This window comes from Bidens hawaiensis, unplaced genomic scaffold, assembly GCF_021521415.1.
Source record: "Bidens hawaiensis isolate Kalapana, Puna unplaced genomic scaffold, B.hawaiensis_p1.1 tig00058854_1, whole genome shotgun sequence".
Taxonomy (NCBI): Eukaryota; Viridiplantae; Streptophyta; class Magnoliopsida; order Asterales; family Asteraceae; genus Bidens; species Bidens hawaiensis.
The window spans coordinates 28,053-43,475 of NW_027500592.1; the positions used below are offsets into that span (position 1 = coordinate 28,053).

Here is a 15,423-nt window from a genome sequence, read left to right on the forward strand (position 1 = left end):
ATACTGCATCATCATATTTTGTACACGTGTTATTGTTTCTTACACGTACTCCACCTTCCTAATCACTCTTACTTTCACACATGTCCTCTGCCTTTTCATTTGGAGAAGCTTCACTCTCCATTTTGATAAAAGATATCGACGGTCTCTCTCTTCAGAGAATAAACAGCTATGGGTTCAAACGATGCCTCTCTTTGTAGGTTCCATCGGGACGTATGTCTGTAGCGGGGTGTTGACCAATCGTGGTCGGCGGATCCAGTTGTCTACGGTGACGGTAGAACAATGTGTTGTGCCTTGCGTCCATTGTGATGATAGATGTGGTGTTCAATGAATGGACTAAAGGAAAACAAGGTTGAGCATTCTAACAACTGTAAACAATGAACTGTACCTATCCTTGATGTGATTGATTATAGATGATAATCTTTGTTGAATTAAATCATTTGGAGATGGTGAGAATAGGTATAAAATTTTTACTTAATTGTTGGATCATAGTTTAGTTTCTACCTATTCTAATAAGTAGAATCTTCAAATGTTTATAGATTTTTCTCTTCTTTTGTTGTAGCTTGATGACATGGAGGATGATTGCATTGTTGCTGAAAACATAGATACTTTAGCAATAACACTGGCTGTCTTGCTTAATATTGTTGCTCGATCGAATTTAGGTATTTATTCCTAAAAGAGATTTGACTTATAGGAAGTAATTGTTGTTTAATGTGGGTTATAAAATATGTTTTGAAGTAATCATGTAAATAAATATGATTTAAGATTGTCTGGACATAAATTTGAGATACATGTTCAAAATATCAAGTGGTAATTTTGGTATAAAACCAATTATGTTTTTTCTACTGCCGTTAATTATTTATTTATTTTTTTTTTCTACATTTTAATGGTGTTTGTAATTATTTGTAGGTTGTGCCAGTTGCAAACCTCCCTTTCAGCATACATGATGTTGGTGTAGTTGACTTCACAAGTTGTTGCCAAGGTATGATAGATTGTTACATTGAGGATGGAGATATGGACTATGTTTGACTTTCGAGGTCAAATGAACCAAATAGTAAATTATGAATAGATTTTGGTTTATAACGATCATAAATTAGCAATTTAGCATACAGAATTCAATTGTATCCCTATTTCAGTTACAGGGTGGTTTGAATTTGTAAATCTATTTATCTATTGGTTTGGACATATTAAGAGAACATTTTCTTTTGTTATGTAATCCATCTATGGTTTGTTTTCATAAGTAATTTTCTTTACATCTTATGTCATATTGTTTGTTTTTATAGATAATCACTTAACTTGCACTTAAATGGTCTAAGTTGCTACAATTACATATAAAACATAAAAACGTAAGAGAGAAAGCACAACCCGTTAAGAGATAAAACACAACCCGAATTAATCGGTTACAGTTAAAACATAAGCTGGGCTCGACCTGTTAGATAGACCATAACCCTAAATATTATAATGCGCTACGTTTGTGCACATACTATGGTGGCGTGGACCTCTGCGACATTCTATCTTTCTTTTTTGTCTGACTCGATGTAGTGAGCCTAAGCACATATGAGGGTTGATTGCTAGATGCAATTAGTAAACCCTAAAGAGAGTGGTTTGGTTAGTCGTTTATTTCTTAGCATAAAAAGGTCTCTCAAGAGTTGGCCATTGATGGCTTTGAAACGACTTAAATATGGTTGAGGGTCAAGTGAGATGGAGGCAATGATGATCCAAAAAAACTGCTATGTTCGTTGTTTTGGCATGACAATTTAGTTCCAGCCACAATGAGCTAACGAATCTGAGCCTTCTAGGACTTTTTTTGACGAAATTACGGTTTCATGCCCCCCGCAACGCGGGTGGTCTTATTTCTAGTTATGGTTAAAGTTAATAAAAACAAGATATATTAGTTCGCTTGCACGTTAATTTATTTAATTTAGTCATGATCATACTTGTTTTGAAAAGTCATTTGCTCAAAATATATATATTATCTAATAACTGACTTTGTCTTTCACAGGTCAGGTTGCATTCGTGTGAGGTTATATGATTTCAAGTATCCATGAATTTAATTAAATATGAGTACCATAATAACTCTTGGGCTAAATAAAGTCGGTGGCCAAAAACACAAAATCAGTAAGTTTAAGTATTAAGTCAGTGATGGAACCCTTGATTATTGGATTACTCTACAAGAAAAATACATATATATTTAGAAAAAACCCTACGGCAAGAAAAAAAAAGGAGCAGGGGAGGCATAACATTATTATATTATTTTATTTTGGTTGGTGGCTAAAAAAAAAGAATTTGTCCAAGAAGTCACGGTTGAGTTTGAATATGGAGAAAACAAAGAAAGCATACAGCAGAATATTGTTTTCTTTTTGTGGCTACTGAGCGTCCAAAAAGAAGAAAAAGAAAGCAAGCACACAAGCTCCTTAATTAATTTAACGGTTTTCGGGTTTTGTTTATGGGATTTTGATTAATTAAAAGTTTTGATAAGATTTATTGGATGTGTTTCATGCGTGTTTATTTCTGATTTGTGCTTGAATGAATGTCTCACATGTAGCTTGATTGAATGTCTTTCGATTATAGGATGCATGTTAGGTTGTTGACTGTGTGTTTCCAACTTGTTTATGGCTTATTGAGCTTATTCACCATAGAAACTGATTTTTGGCATATTATTAGAGGTTTATATTCTTACTTGCTTAAATATCCAACGGGTGATAAGTTGTCGGGGTTGTCTGCGTTGTTAGGGTTTTAGGTTACACTAACTGACAAGAGGTTTGCTTATTTTAGCCTTAATTCCAATGTTTACCAGTGCCCTTTAGACTGTTCATAGACCACCCTGTATACTTAGGTTCATTGAGATAGTTGAACCGACGGGTTAATTGTTTTCTAGGGTAATTAATAATTGTTGGTGAACTGACAGGTGAACTAATAAGCCGGTGTTTTCACATGATCTCTAGGATTTCTTCTTAAGTGAAACCTTGAGAGTGAATAGGGGTCCACTAGGTTTCCTAGGGGTTTCATATCTTTAGATTCCCGGTCCCCGTAGCAATTTCTTGTAACCGATAAAAGCTCGAGTCGTCACAATTCGGATTCCTTGCTTAGGTAACCCTTTCTCATATTTGAATTTGCTAAAGTCTTATTCGGTAATTTAATTTTCTAGTTTATTTTAATTTAATTAAGTAATTAGTTTAATTAATAATTAGTTTTAAAATAAAATAAATAACTGATGTTTGTCCCATCATTTGTTAAGATCTTTAATAGTTTGATCAGCTGTTGTGTCTTCAGTTCTTTCATATTAGCAGTTTGCATGGTCAGATGTTTGGGACAATAATTTACCAAAACTTCATAATAGAAAACAACTATTGTTTATATCAACAGTTGTTTGATTTTTGACCATCAGTTCTTTGCAAGGTTCAACAAGTTTTTTATCTAGGATTTGTCTTTGTCAATAGTTAATTGGTTTGAAATCATTCACGTTTAGGATTGAGTTGTTATTGTCATTTATTCAATATCATTAACCATTGATTATGAGTGAACCTTATATATATGTGTTGTTAGTTAATTAGACCGTATTTAGTTGTGTCAGTTAATCAGATTAACATTTGTTAATTAGCATAATCAAATTAAGTTTTCTTTTAATTATTTATCAACTTACTTAACGAACCATGCCTATGTTGTTTTCAATTAGTAGTAACAAGATTATACAATCCGCTTCACAACCTAAACGCGGGAGATCTTTTTAACTGTTGTTTCCTATCAAGTTTAATTGCTTTTTATAATCAGTCTTTCAAATAATTGTTTGACATTCCATTTAAGTTAGTTAATTTAAATTAAGTTTTAGAGTATATTATCAAACCAAAAAAAATGTAATACTGACAACATGTTTTCTCACGAATACGATACCATACTTACTCTAACTATCTAGGTTAATTAGGTTTTTGATGACTAAGATAACGATCATCATTATTTTATTCATCTTGTTTTCATTTTAATCCAAACCATGTTTTTCTTCTCTATCTATATGTTATTAAAATCAGGCTTTTATTTAATTTATTATTTTTCTTAACATCCAATTTTTATTTTTCACATTTTCTTGTTGTCTCGTGTGTGGTTTGAATCATAGTTTGTGCTAAGTAAAATCAACACCTTTGTCATCACACCATAAGGAGTGGAGCAAGTTTTTTATTTTAATTCCTTTTTTATCGATCTTTTATGGAAAGTTACAAATCATGTTTTTTTTATATTTTAATTATTTTTTTAATAAAACTTTTATGTACAGTAAATATGAGTTAGTAAATATGAGTTATGTGTAAATGAATATTATCTACGTGTAAATGAAAATAAAATGAACTAAATAATCCATACACAGTAAAATAATGAAAAAATTACAAATTTTGTCCTTTTGAATTACATAGATTATGGAATGAGTCATTTATGGAAAATAGTTTCACTCTTTATCCTTTATATGGATGTTTGCCATGATTTTTGTCTTTTAAACTAACACCCATTAACTTATCCCGTTAAACAGACCCATGTGCATAAAAAGTGATGGGCATAATCGTATTTTCCCCTACCCCTTCTATATATAATATTAAAACTACTTTCTCTCTCTCAAATTTTCCCACTTTCATACAAAACCAAAACAACCACCACCAACTCAACAACCATTCTTGGTCACTTGTTCCGGTACAAGATCACCGCCACCATCGTTCTCCCAACCAATTCAAGGCCACCACCACCACAACCAGCCACCGTTGCCGGAAACCCTCTCTCGCCACACTTTTCCCCTCAACAAACACCCGCTACCACACAACCTCAATCAACTAACACTATCAAATCACCATCACCAAAGATTTCAAAACCCATCACTACACCATCGATCGGCAACCCAAATTAAGGCTGATTAACCAGATCCACCATGTTTGGTTGTTACATAATGCAACACTGGTGGTGGTTAGCAGGTCCGGTCGAGCCAAGAGCCACTCGCGGTGACTGAGCAGGTGGTGGTTTAGGGCCCGCCGTTATTCCGGCGTCTTCACCATGCTCTCTTATCCATATTTTTCTATTTCTCCTTCCATAACATCACCAGTCAAGGAAGCCGCCGCCACCACTACGGCCTTAACTCCACCCAAGAACGAGGCATCTACCGATGATTAGGTTCGAAAAATGAGTCGGAAGCTCGAACCCCAAAACCCTCCGGCTGTATTGTCAAAACCCACAAGCAAAGATTGAACTCAGATCCGGCTTCACCTTAATTTGGAGCTATAGATTTGAAGGAAATCGAACTCAAATCTCTCTTTGGCTCAGAGTGGGTGGCGGCTATGGTGTCTTTCAGGCGAGAACGGTGGCGACCGGCCACACCCATCTTGTTTCTCCGTCCCAAACGCCAACCAACACCAGCCACCATGACCGATAGCTTTGAAACACACTTACAAACCCAAATCTGAAACAACACGATGGTGATTTAGATCCGATTTGAAACCCAAATCTAAAATAAAGCAGTGGTCATTCAGACCCGATTCAAAATCCGAATTTACAATAAGGTTTGGTGCTACCGACGTTGAAGGAACAATGGGATGATACTACCGTAGCAGGCAGACGTTTGGGTTTGAGTTAGTGGGGGGCGAAAACGCAACCGACGACATAATCGGTGGTGACCATAGTCTTTTAGGCGAGAATGGTGACGGCCACAAACTTCTCATTTCTTCTCAGGTGAGAAACTTGAAGATGGAGATGAGGATGATGGTGGTGGTGGTAAAGGACTAAAACTGAGGCGAAAATCCAAATAAAGGATAAAAAGTTAAACTCATTTTCAAAAAGGACCCAAACCATAATATTGTATATTCAAAAGGACAAAATTTGTAATTTTTTCGTAAAATAATATATACACAATGAAATAATCCTATACATTATTAAATGTTAAATGTTTGACTTCTGCTGATGGATGAAGTTTGTTAAATGTTTGTGAAGTTTCCTATTTTACCTAAAGAAAGCTAAAGAAAATTTCCAGACAACAATGAGATATGTTTAGTTCTAGGGTGTAATTTTTTTAAAACACAACGTAAACCTGACACAAAATTTGCATGTTTCGGTGAAGCATGTTGAAACTCATGGACACGATTTGCTAACAAGTCATGTTCAATCAATTTGGTGGATTAACGGTTTGATTTTTTAGTTCATAACTTTTTGAAAAGGTATCATATGTAACAATTGAAACTGATTGGATGATTTTACATGAACAAAATAATAAATAAAATAAAACATTGGAGGCGTGAAAGTTGATATGCCAAAAGTTTATTAATGGGAGAATAATCAAAATGGTCCATTTTACCAAATTAATTCCTTGACTAGCAAATTTTGACCACACCACACCACACCTCACCTCACCTCAGAAGTCAATAACTTCTAAGGTATAATGTCACAAGTTACAAAGAAATTGTTGTTAACTTTCCTTTATTTTTTAACAACACCGTACTTGTGCATAAATACTCATCCTTGTATAACGAAACAGCATACACTCCAATCTGACAATAAAAAACATAACATTATTACTCTTACATGGTCTAAGATTTTGGAAGGAACATGATATCTGTTGGTGGTAAGTCTTCTTTCGGCTCATCAATCTGCAGCCCATAAATTTTATGGTATTTATCCGCGCCGATTGTAGTGTTCTAGGAACCGTAGGTTATAGTCTTTTGCTTAATCATTAAAACCAAGAACCAAACCATTAATAACTTGTTTATATGTCCTCTTGAATATTGCGGCTGACTTCTTGTTTATTGAACTTGTTTCCAGTTATAGGTTTCCTCATGCTTTTGGGCACCCTTTCTCCTCCTTCACCTTGGTGGTCCGGATGCAATTACCGCCTTTGCATTGGAAGATAACGAGCTTTCGTTAAGACACTTTGTGGAGATCGCCTTTCAATCTGGAGTTGCGCTTTACATCCTTTTGTTATCCTGGCCAGGGTGTTCAGATCTCCCTCAGCTAAGCATATTGGTTTACCTGGCCGGTTTCATCAAATGCGCCGAACGTATTCTTGCTCTAAGGTTAGCAAACACTGAGAATCTCCGTGACTCGATGCTTGGTCCTCCTGACCCGGGTCCCAATTATCCCAAATTCCTGGAGTGTCTCCACTTGAAAACGTCTCAGGGTTTCATTGCGAACGTTGAAGAGGTCCACGAGTCCCCAATTCCCGCCAATGATCATGCATATCCTGACGGAGGTAATGTCATATCCGAAGCGTATGAATTGTTTCAAACATTCAAGCGTCTTTTCGTGGATCTCATCCTCACTTTTGTGGATAGAGATGGCAGCCAATCCTACTTTCGCCATCTTAACTCAAGTCAAGCTTTTCATGTTGTCGAGATTGAACTTGGATTTGCATTTGACATGCTTTACACCAAGGCTTATGTGGTGTATACGTTTAACGGGCTCATGCTTCGCCTTACTAGTATCTTTATACTTCTTTTGGTACTAGTGGGATTCTATTTTCAGTGTAATATGAGTAATTACCACTACATTGACATTGACATTGCCATTACTTGCTTAATAATTGGTGTAGCCATTTTATTGGACATTGCTTCTGTTATTACCTTGCTTCGCTCTGACTGGACCGATCATTGGTTGAGCCAACGAAACCTGACTCGGAATGTCCTCATATTCCCATTATTGAAAAATCCGACAAAGCGAAGATGGTCTTGTTCCATTGCACAGTTTAACCTCCTAAGTGTCGCTCTTGAAGAGATGCCCGCTGTCTTTATTCAAATTCAGAAATTCATTGGGATAGATAATATTCGCACACAGCACCGTTACAAGACTTACAGTAAAGTTACAGGCAACCTAAAAGATTTAATTTATACGCAGTTTCGAGAACTGATGGTTGTCAACTCTGATCCCAAAGTGTTATGTATGCATAGAGGTAGTTTTTCGCTAAGAGAGAAAGATTGCGATGCTCTTCTATGGAGTATTACCGAAGTCGAATTCGATCAGAGCATTCTTATATGGCACATTGCTACCTCTCTATGCTATTACTCAGATCTTGGCCTTGAATATGAAGTCGATGCGAATATCCACCGTATAGAAAGTAAGCATATATCTGATTATCTGTTGTATCTTCTCGTGTCTTACCCTGTAATGCTGCCAATCGGTATTGGTATGATCCGGTATCGTGACGCTTGTGCTGAAGCGATGCGTTTCTTCAAAGAAAAAGGGCCCATTACAGAAAAGGTTGAAGCCTGTATCAAGCTGCTTGAAGTTGATTCTCTTGAGGTTTTGCCTAGTAAAGTGAAGGGAGATCGATGCAAGTCTGCGCTTTTTGATGGTTGTCGGCTCGCGTTAACTTTGAAAAAAATGGAAACCGAACGCATGTGGAAGGTAATGAGTCAAGTATGGATTGAGATTCTTGCTCATGCTGCTACTCATTGCAGAGGGTTTCACCACGAGCAGCAGCTTCGCAAAGGGGGCGAGTTTTTGACTCATGTCTGGCTTCTGATGGCACATTTGGGCATCACAGAGCAGTTTCAGGTGTCTCACGGCCATGCTAGAGCCAGAGTTAATGTGCTCTAAGGCTTGTGACTTAGGGATTCAAATTATTTTATTTATTTATCAGATAAAACATTGTGTTTACAAAGTTGTAACTTTTTTAATTTAATCCAAACACATTCATATTTGATACAACAGATAAATGAAGTTTCACTTATTAATGATTAATGAAATGAAACATATTACAAAATTGAGATTTGATAAAACATCAGAATACACAAAGCCAATACATAACAATAATACTTGAACATGTAGTTATTTATCAAACTAAGAGCATTCACATCTCTTCCTATATTTTCGAACCTAAAATTACACTAAAACACAATACATTTTCTTTTTCTTTTTCAATTAAATAATATTATATTGGAATATCAGAAATTGCACGTTTTTTTATATATTTTGAATCAAACCTGTACAAAGCTGGCAACGTCAATCAGTTTTCTTCTAATGCTGATGGATCACCGATGGACTTTTTAATATTAATTTACATATTCCGTTGGTTAAGGTCCACTTTTCTTGTAGCAGTGTCTCTTTTTCTACATTGGCCCAGATGAAGGATTGTTGTTTAAGGATCTCAACACTGCTTATAACTGCTTCTATTATTTTTTTCCAAAAATGTAAGATATGCATATATATTCTGTGATTTACTTATGTGCTAGACCCTACCATCAAACATGACGAAGTTTGTTAAGTGAGGTTAGTTTCCTTCATTCTAGCCGGTACTTTCATATAATGTAGCAGGAAATTGATCCATAAAGTGGTTTATATTTTACCTAAAGAAAGTTCAAGAAAGTTTTCAGGTCGACACAAACCTAACACGAAATTTTTGTTTAGCCAAGTTCCGTGTCAAAAGCCACATACACGTTTTGCTAAATGTGTCGGATTAGATTGGAGGATACGTGGGTTGATTCTTGATAGATTAGGTTAAGTAGATTGGTAACTTTACTAGAAAAATATTTTTTAAGGAAGAATGAGAGTTAATATGCTAAAAGTTAGAACTATATATAATTTTCAAGTTAAATCACTTGTTTGTGTCAACTCAAGAATACGATGGAGATTTGGATGCATGTGTCAAACGCAATATTCAGTTCCTTGCCATGTGTTCGGGTTTCAATGAAACCTTAACTTTAGTATTTTATTGATGAAATTCCATATGCAAGTTTACAGGAATTTAGTAACTTATAGGACATGGGTTACGGTTTTATTAAAAAATATTAATAAAACAAAGAAATAATCTCTTTATACAATTAGGTAATCGTTGTACAAATACCGTATACAAATCAAAACGAGAATAACAACAAATATAGCATATACGCATATCTTAATTCATACCGAGAACCTTGACTTGTGCTCCTAAAACTAATTCTTGAAACCGGGCCGGAGTCAAATTGATCATTATGTTGATACCACACCGGAACCGCATTGATCGACACCTAAGCATCACTTCCGGTCATGTCTTCTTATACGTTCATTCTCTTAGTGAACCTGTATTGATCACCCGAAGCCATCCATACCTTCCTAGCTGCAAAAGTGAACAAACTACGATTTCCGGTTGAGGCTAGTATTTTTTTTTGTTAAACAAAAAGGTCCCTTAAAACAGAAAACATATTTAAAACTACGTCCACGGGCCCGTCAGTTTCCTAGGGTACAACAATCAAAGACTCGAAGCAGTATGTACTTTCTGGATTATGATGGTCGGGTATTTTGTATATATATTATTGTGTTAATTGTGTAGTTTTATTGTGTATATTTTTAGAACTTTGGTACTTCATACGTGCTTTTGTATTTCAGATCATTGATCGTTAAAGATGCTAAATTGGAGACTTGTACGATCACGGAACTCGGGAAGACTAGAGCATAAATTGAAGTCTCGGGAAGTGTTAGAAGGATTTGGGAAGAGTTTGGATGACAAACCTAAAGACGATGTTAAAACTGAACAAGATGGATTGACAAAAAGCGACCAAGAAGTAAAATGAGCATATCGTGGGCTAGAAAATGAGTTACGGGACCCATAATATATGAATTTGGGTTTCTCGACGAGAAGAATCCAAATGTGAGGTTATCTTTGGTCGTGTATTTCGACCAGATGAGTATACAGCCATCGCGATACACGATCAACATAAAAAACATGAAAAATTGGTTTTGACCTATATATTCTATTTTACGAACCCTAATCAATTGTCTTCACTTCTAGCCGTTTGAGGGACAAACATGGGCGATTCCGGGAGCCCCGAATCACCTTCAATCACCTCGGGGTTCATAGTTCATCGAATGGAATCAATAGCCAAAGACTAATCGAAGGTCATGAGCGGCTGATTCGTCTCGAGTCATTCCCGGGATGTTGAGTATTGTAACTTTTCAGTATTTTCTTCTGTATTAGAACTAAATGATTGTATTTATTGATTTATGATCTATGAGCATTGATGTTTTCTATTGTTGAGCATTAAGTCGGTTTAGGTTTATTTCTATCAAAACGATTAGTTTGCCAATTGTTTTGATACGTGTCTCATAGGATTTGTTGTTTAATTGAGGTCAATAAAGCATACAATTGCCCTTAGTTGAGTCATGCTAGCTGTCACACCCCAACCAAAGGCGGCAGAACATTCCGGGGCGTAACTTATTGATTGGACAATAGCTCAAAAGACACTAATTAAAGTGACAATAGTTATTTAATTTCATTAACATTAAGCAGGTACACTGTAACATCCCGAATTTTTTAAGAATAATATTTAATATATTATTTATTTTATAATGGAAAAGTTTACTTGAGTTAGTAAAGAGGATATTGTTCCTTCTTTAGTAATTCCAGGATTAACCTTAAGTGTTCTTCATGGTCGGCCTTGTTCTTGGAGTAGATGAGGATATTGTCAATAAAAACAATAACAAATTTGTCGAGATACCCCTTGCATACTCTATTCATGAGATCCATGAATACGGCTGGTGCATTTGTTAAGCCGAAGGGCATAACTGAAAACTCATAGTGACTGTACCGAGTTCTAAATGTCGTCTTTGAAATGTCTTCTTCGCCACCAATAGTTGGTGGTAACCAAATCTTAGATCGATCTTCAAGTATTAACTTGTAACGATTCCGGCAAATCCAGGTATACCCTAGCCGGTATATACTATTTACGTGTCATTTAAATATTGATTATATGAGTTATAGTACGTATATACGAGTATATATGATTCATAGTACGAATCATACTCGATTATATAGTGAATCGTATTGGAATTACAATTAACCAATGAACGATTATTGAAACCCGAACGAATCGGGAATTACATTATAGACGAAGTATATAATGTTTAGTGATATTTACGAAGTATTAATGCTTCGGGATAAGTAAATTATAGCACAGAAAAAGGATTTCGATTTAATGGTACGTCGGTACGCTAAACGAAACCTTTAACACCAAACCAAGCAAGAGACGATCAATCAAGCCGAAAAAGATGCGTAATTATTAATCATATGATGTTTTAATGTCATGGGTTAAGTTTTTAAAGTTTTTATATAAATTTTATGTTAACCCGAAAAACAACCATTTTAGGCTCGTTTTAAGCCGAATTACGAGTTTAAACGAGAAACGAACTGAACCAGATTATCCACAACATTATCCGGATTACACAATCCAAATGTGTGGCTAATATTGAAGTTGTGGGACCCACCCCCACACCACCATATGGCCGGCCACCCCCCCACACCCCTTTTACACATTCCATTTTTTTTTCTTTCATCCAAACTCTCTCAAACTCTCTCAATCTTCAAACCTTCATCCAAGATTCATCCATTTTTCACCAAGATCTCAAGGTATATGCATGAATTGATGCTTGAATCTTGTTTTTAATTTCATAATTCTTGAGAAAATGAGGTTTTCATGTGAAAAATGGGTGAAAACCCGAGATGAAACCGATTCTCGTATGATCAAGGGATGTATACAAGTTATACAAAGGATCTTGATCCAAGTAATTAGTTAAAAGTGTTTAGAATGAATTTTTACGGTTGAAATCTTGTCAAATGAATTTTCCATGTGAAAAACGGGTGAAAATCCGAGATGAAACCGACTCTTGCATGACCAAGAGATGTATACAAGTTATACAAGGGATCTTGGTCCAAGAAGTGAGTAAAAAGAGTCGAGAACGGATTTTTACGGTCAAAATCGTTGTTTTGATGTTTTAACCGACACTAGGAAAGAAATGGCTTGATTGTGGGTATAACTTGCTTGGTGTGGTGTTGATGTGCTTGTAAGTGTTGTATCTAGCGGCTAGCAAAGGCTAGAAACCGAGATCCTTGCGATCTAAAGCTAGAAAACACAAGATAGTTCGGTTTTCGTGTGTATATGAGATTTGGACAGATTTTCGTGTTCTTAGAGTCGGGTCACGAAATTTCACAGAGATGATCTACACATGAAAATATGAGATCTGTGAATTTTTGGTAATTTTTGGATAAAATATGAATATTTGGTGAATTTAATGCTCGGTTTTGGCCAAAAATAGTGAAAAATAGCAAAACATGATGAAAAATTCCGGAAAATTTAAGATAAGCTTTTTATAACATATAAAAGTCACCCACAAAATTTGAGCTCGGTTGGAAAAGTCTAAGTAGGTTTTTCGGTGAAACGAGTTCTAGGGATTTCTAGCTCGGTTTTGGGTGAAAATGGCTTGAAAAATAAGTTTTAAATTCTGGAAAAATTCCAGGAAGTTATGAGGATGATAGAGATCATCCCAGAAAAATTTGGGATTTTTCTAAAGTGTTTTGGTATTTTTGACATATTTAGTGTTTTAATAAGATTTAAAAATAGATAAATAAATGTAAATATAGGAAAATAAATCTGGAAAAATTCCAGGAAGTTATGAGGATGACAGAGATCATCTCAGAAAAATTTGGGATTTTTCTAAAGTGTTTTGGTATTTTTGACATATTTAGTGTTTTAATAAGATTTAAAAATAGATAAATAAATGTAAATATAGGAAAATAAATCTGGAAAAATTCCAGGAAGTTATGAGGATGACAGAGATCATCTCAGAAAAATTTGGTATTTTTCTAAAGTGTTTTGGTATTTTTGACATATTTAGTGTTTTAATAAGATTTAAAAATAGATAAATAAATGTAAATATAAGAAAATAAATCTGGAAAAATTTTGTAAAATTTTCTTTTTGTCAAAATAAGTTTTGTGCAAAATTTCAAGACCCGAGACTAATCGGGTAATTATTTGTGCTAAAAAGAACATAAAAACAAGTTTTTAAAGCTTAAAACGTGTAAACCGGCAAAGTTCGCATAAGCGAGCTGACTGGTACACGAAAACTTTAAAAATGGACTATTTTCATAAATCTAAGTAAATTAAGTAAAAATAAATCATCCGAAAATAATTCGGATGATTTGGGTAATTTTACCCGATTTTACCGTTTCCGGCACCGAAACACCCGAAACGGGCCCCGCGGCCAAACGGGGTGTCAAACCGAGCTATAATTTCATCACCTTAACTAAATTGACTGTCAAACTCTAAGCAATGTCACAATCTGAGTCCTTAGAAGTGTCACGGGGTTAACATTGTCCCCGAATCGAGTACAGTACTGGGTTAACAATGTTCCCAGATGTACCGATTGATACGTATTTAAGTTATGGGAATTATATAGTAACGATTAGATATTATATTACAGATCCAGGCACGTAGCTGTTCCTTATATTACTCACCGACTCACAAAAAGGTGAGTTTTCACGAGCCCCTTTTAATGAATTGTTTTAATTATATTTTCCCGGGGCGGAAAACATGTCTTATTTAAAGTATTTAAGTACATACCGATCGTATGGAAATACTTGTACATTTATATATATATGGTCTGATGCACAGAATATATAAAATGTTTATCATGTGTTATTGTTCTGGGGTAACATAGTTCCCAGAAAGTTAATGGAGATGTTCTGGGGTAACATAGTTCCCAACATGATTATATTGTTAATAAATGATTATTAAAATGATTTGTCAGTGTTTATTTAAATTAGTGAAACTCACCAACTATTCGTAGTTGACCCGTTTTCTTTACATGTTTTCTAGGTATGCCCAAGTTGGAATGATTGATATGTGCTTAACTATCTGTGCTACCTGTTGGAAGCTTGCTGCTCTATGTTTTGTAATGAATTTATTAATGTCTTATGGGTAAAATATGTGTGTAACACCTAGTCAGTAATGAAACTCGCAACAATGTAATATGTTATAAATTAATGTAGTGGTATTTTCTTTATAAGCAATGCTGTTGATATCAGATGTGTCTGTTGCATCCCGTGTACGTTTCCGCTGCGGGTACGGGGTGTTACAGAACTTGGTATCAGAGCCATTGGTTATAAAGAATTAGGATGTCCGAAAGAGATACCTAAAATATAACCAGTAGCTCAAGTATTAAAGGATCTGAATATCAACTAATAATATATTGTGACGAGATCGGGATGAACTTGGATGGACAAGTGGGTTATTATGGTCCGGAACATAATAACAGACTTGTCTGCACGAGGGAATTCAGGGGAAGTCACGGGGAATTTAAATAGGTAAAATTGGCAACATATGTGTAATTATATGATAATATTATTATGTGGTAAAATTGTATAAGTAAGTGCATGTTAATTTGATTTTGAATTACACTATGAAAAGGGACTATATGTTTGTTAACTTGTGTGCAGGTAAAAATGGCAAGAACACCTAGTGTGTCGACGGAAGAGGACACGGAAGAGGTCAGTTCCGGGGCCTCTGGAAGCCCAAGTGTAGAACCCAGCTCCGAGCCTTCGGAGGCTAGTCATAGTACTTCTAGACAGACCACCCCAGCTAGGAGTGCTAGTTTACCCTCCCCTGCTAGGGTTACCAGGTCTCCTACCCCGCCCGCACCACAGACCGCTCCGATTCCCCC

The 15,423-nt window shown here is 35.4% G+C and overlaps 1 protein-coding gene across 1 annotated transcript; it reads left to right on the forward strand.

Annotated features, from left to right (window-relative positions):
- The first annotated feature begins 1,678 nt into the window (after nt 1–1,678).
- On the forward strand, nt 1,679–8,653 carry LOC143602393 (uncharacterized). The gene is made up of 2 exons (XM_077079511.1): nt 1,679–1,693; nt 6,787–8,653. The coding sequence occupies exons 1-2, from the start codon at nt 1,679–1,681 to the stop codon at nt 8,548–8,550; spliced, it is 1,779 nt and encodes a 592-aa protein (XP_076935626.1). The 3' UTR covers nt 8,551–8,653.
- The last annotated feature ends 6,770 nt before the right edge of the window (nt 8,654–15,423 follow it).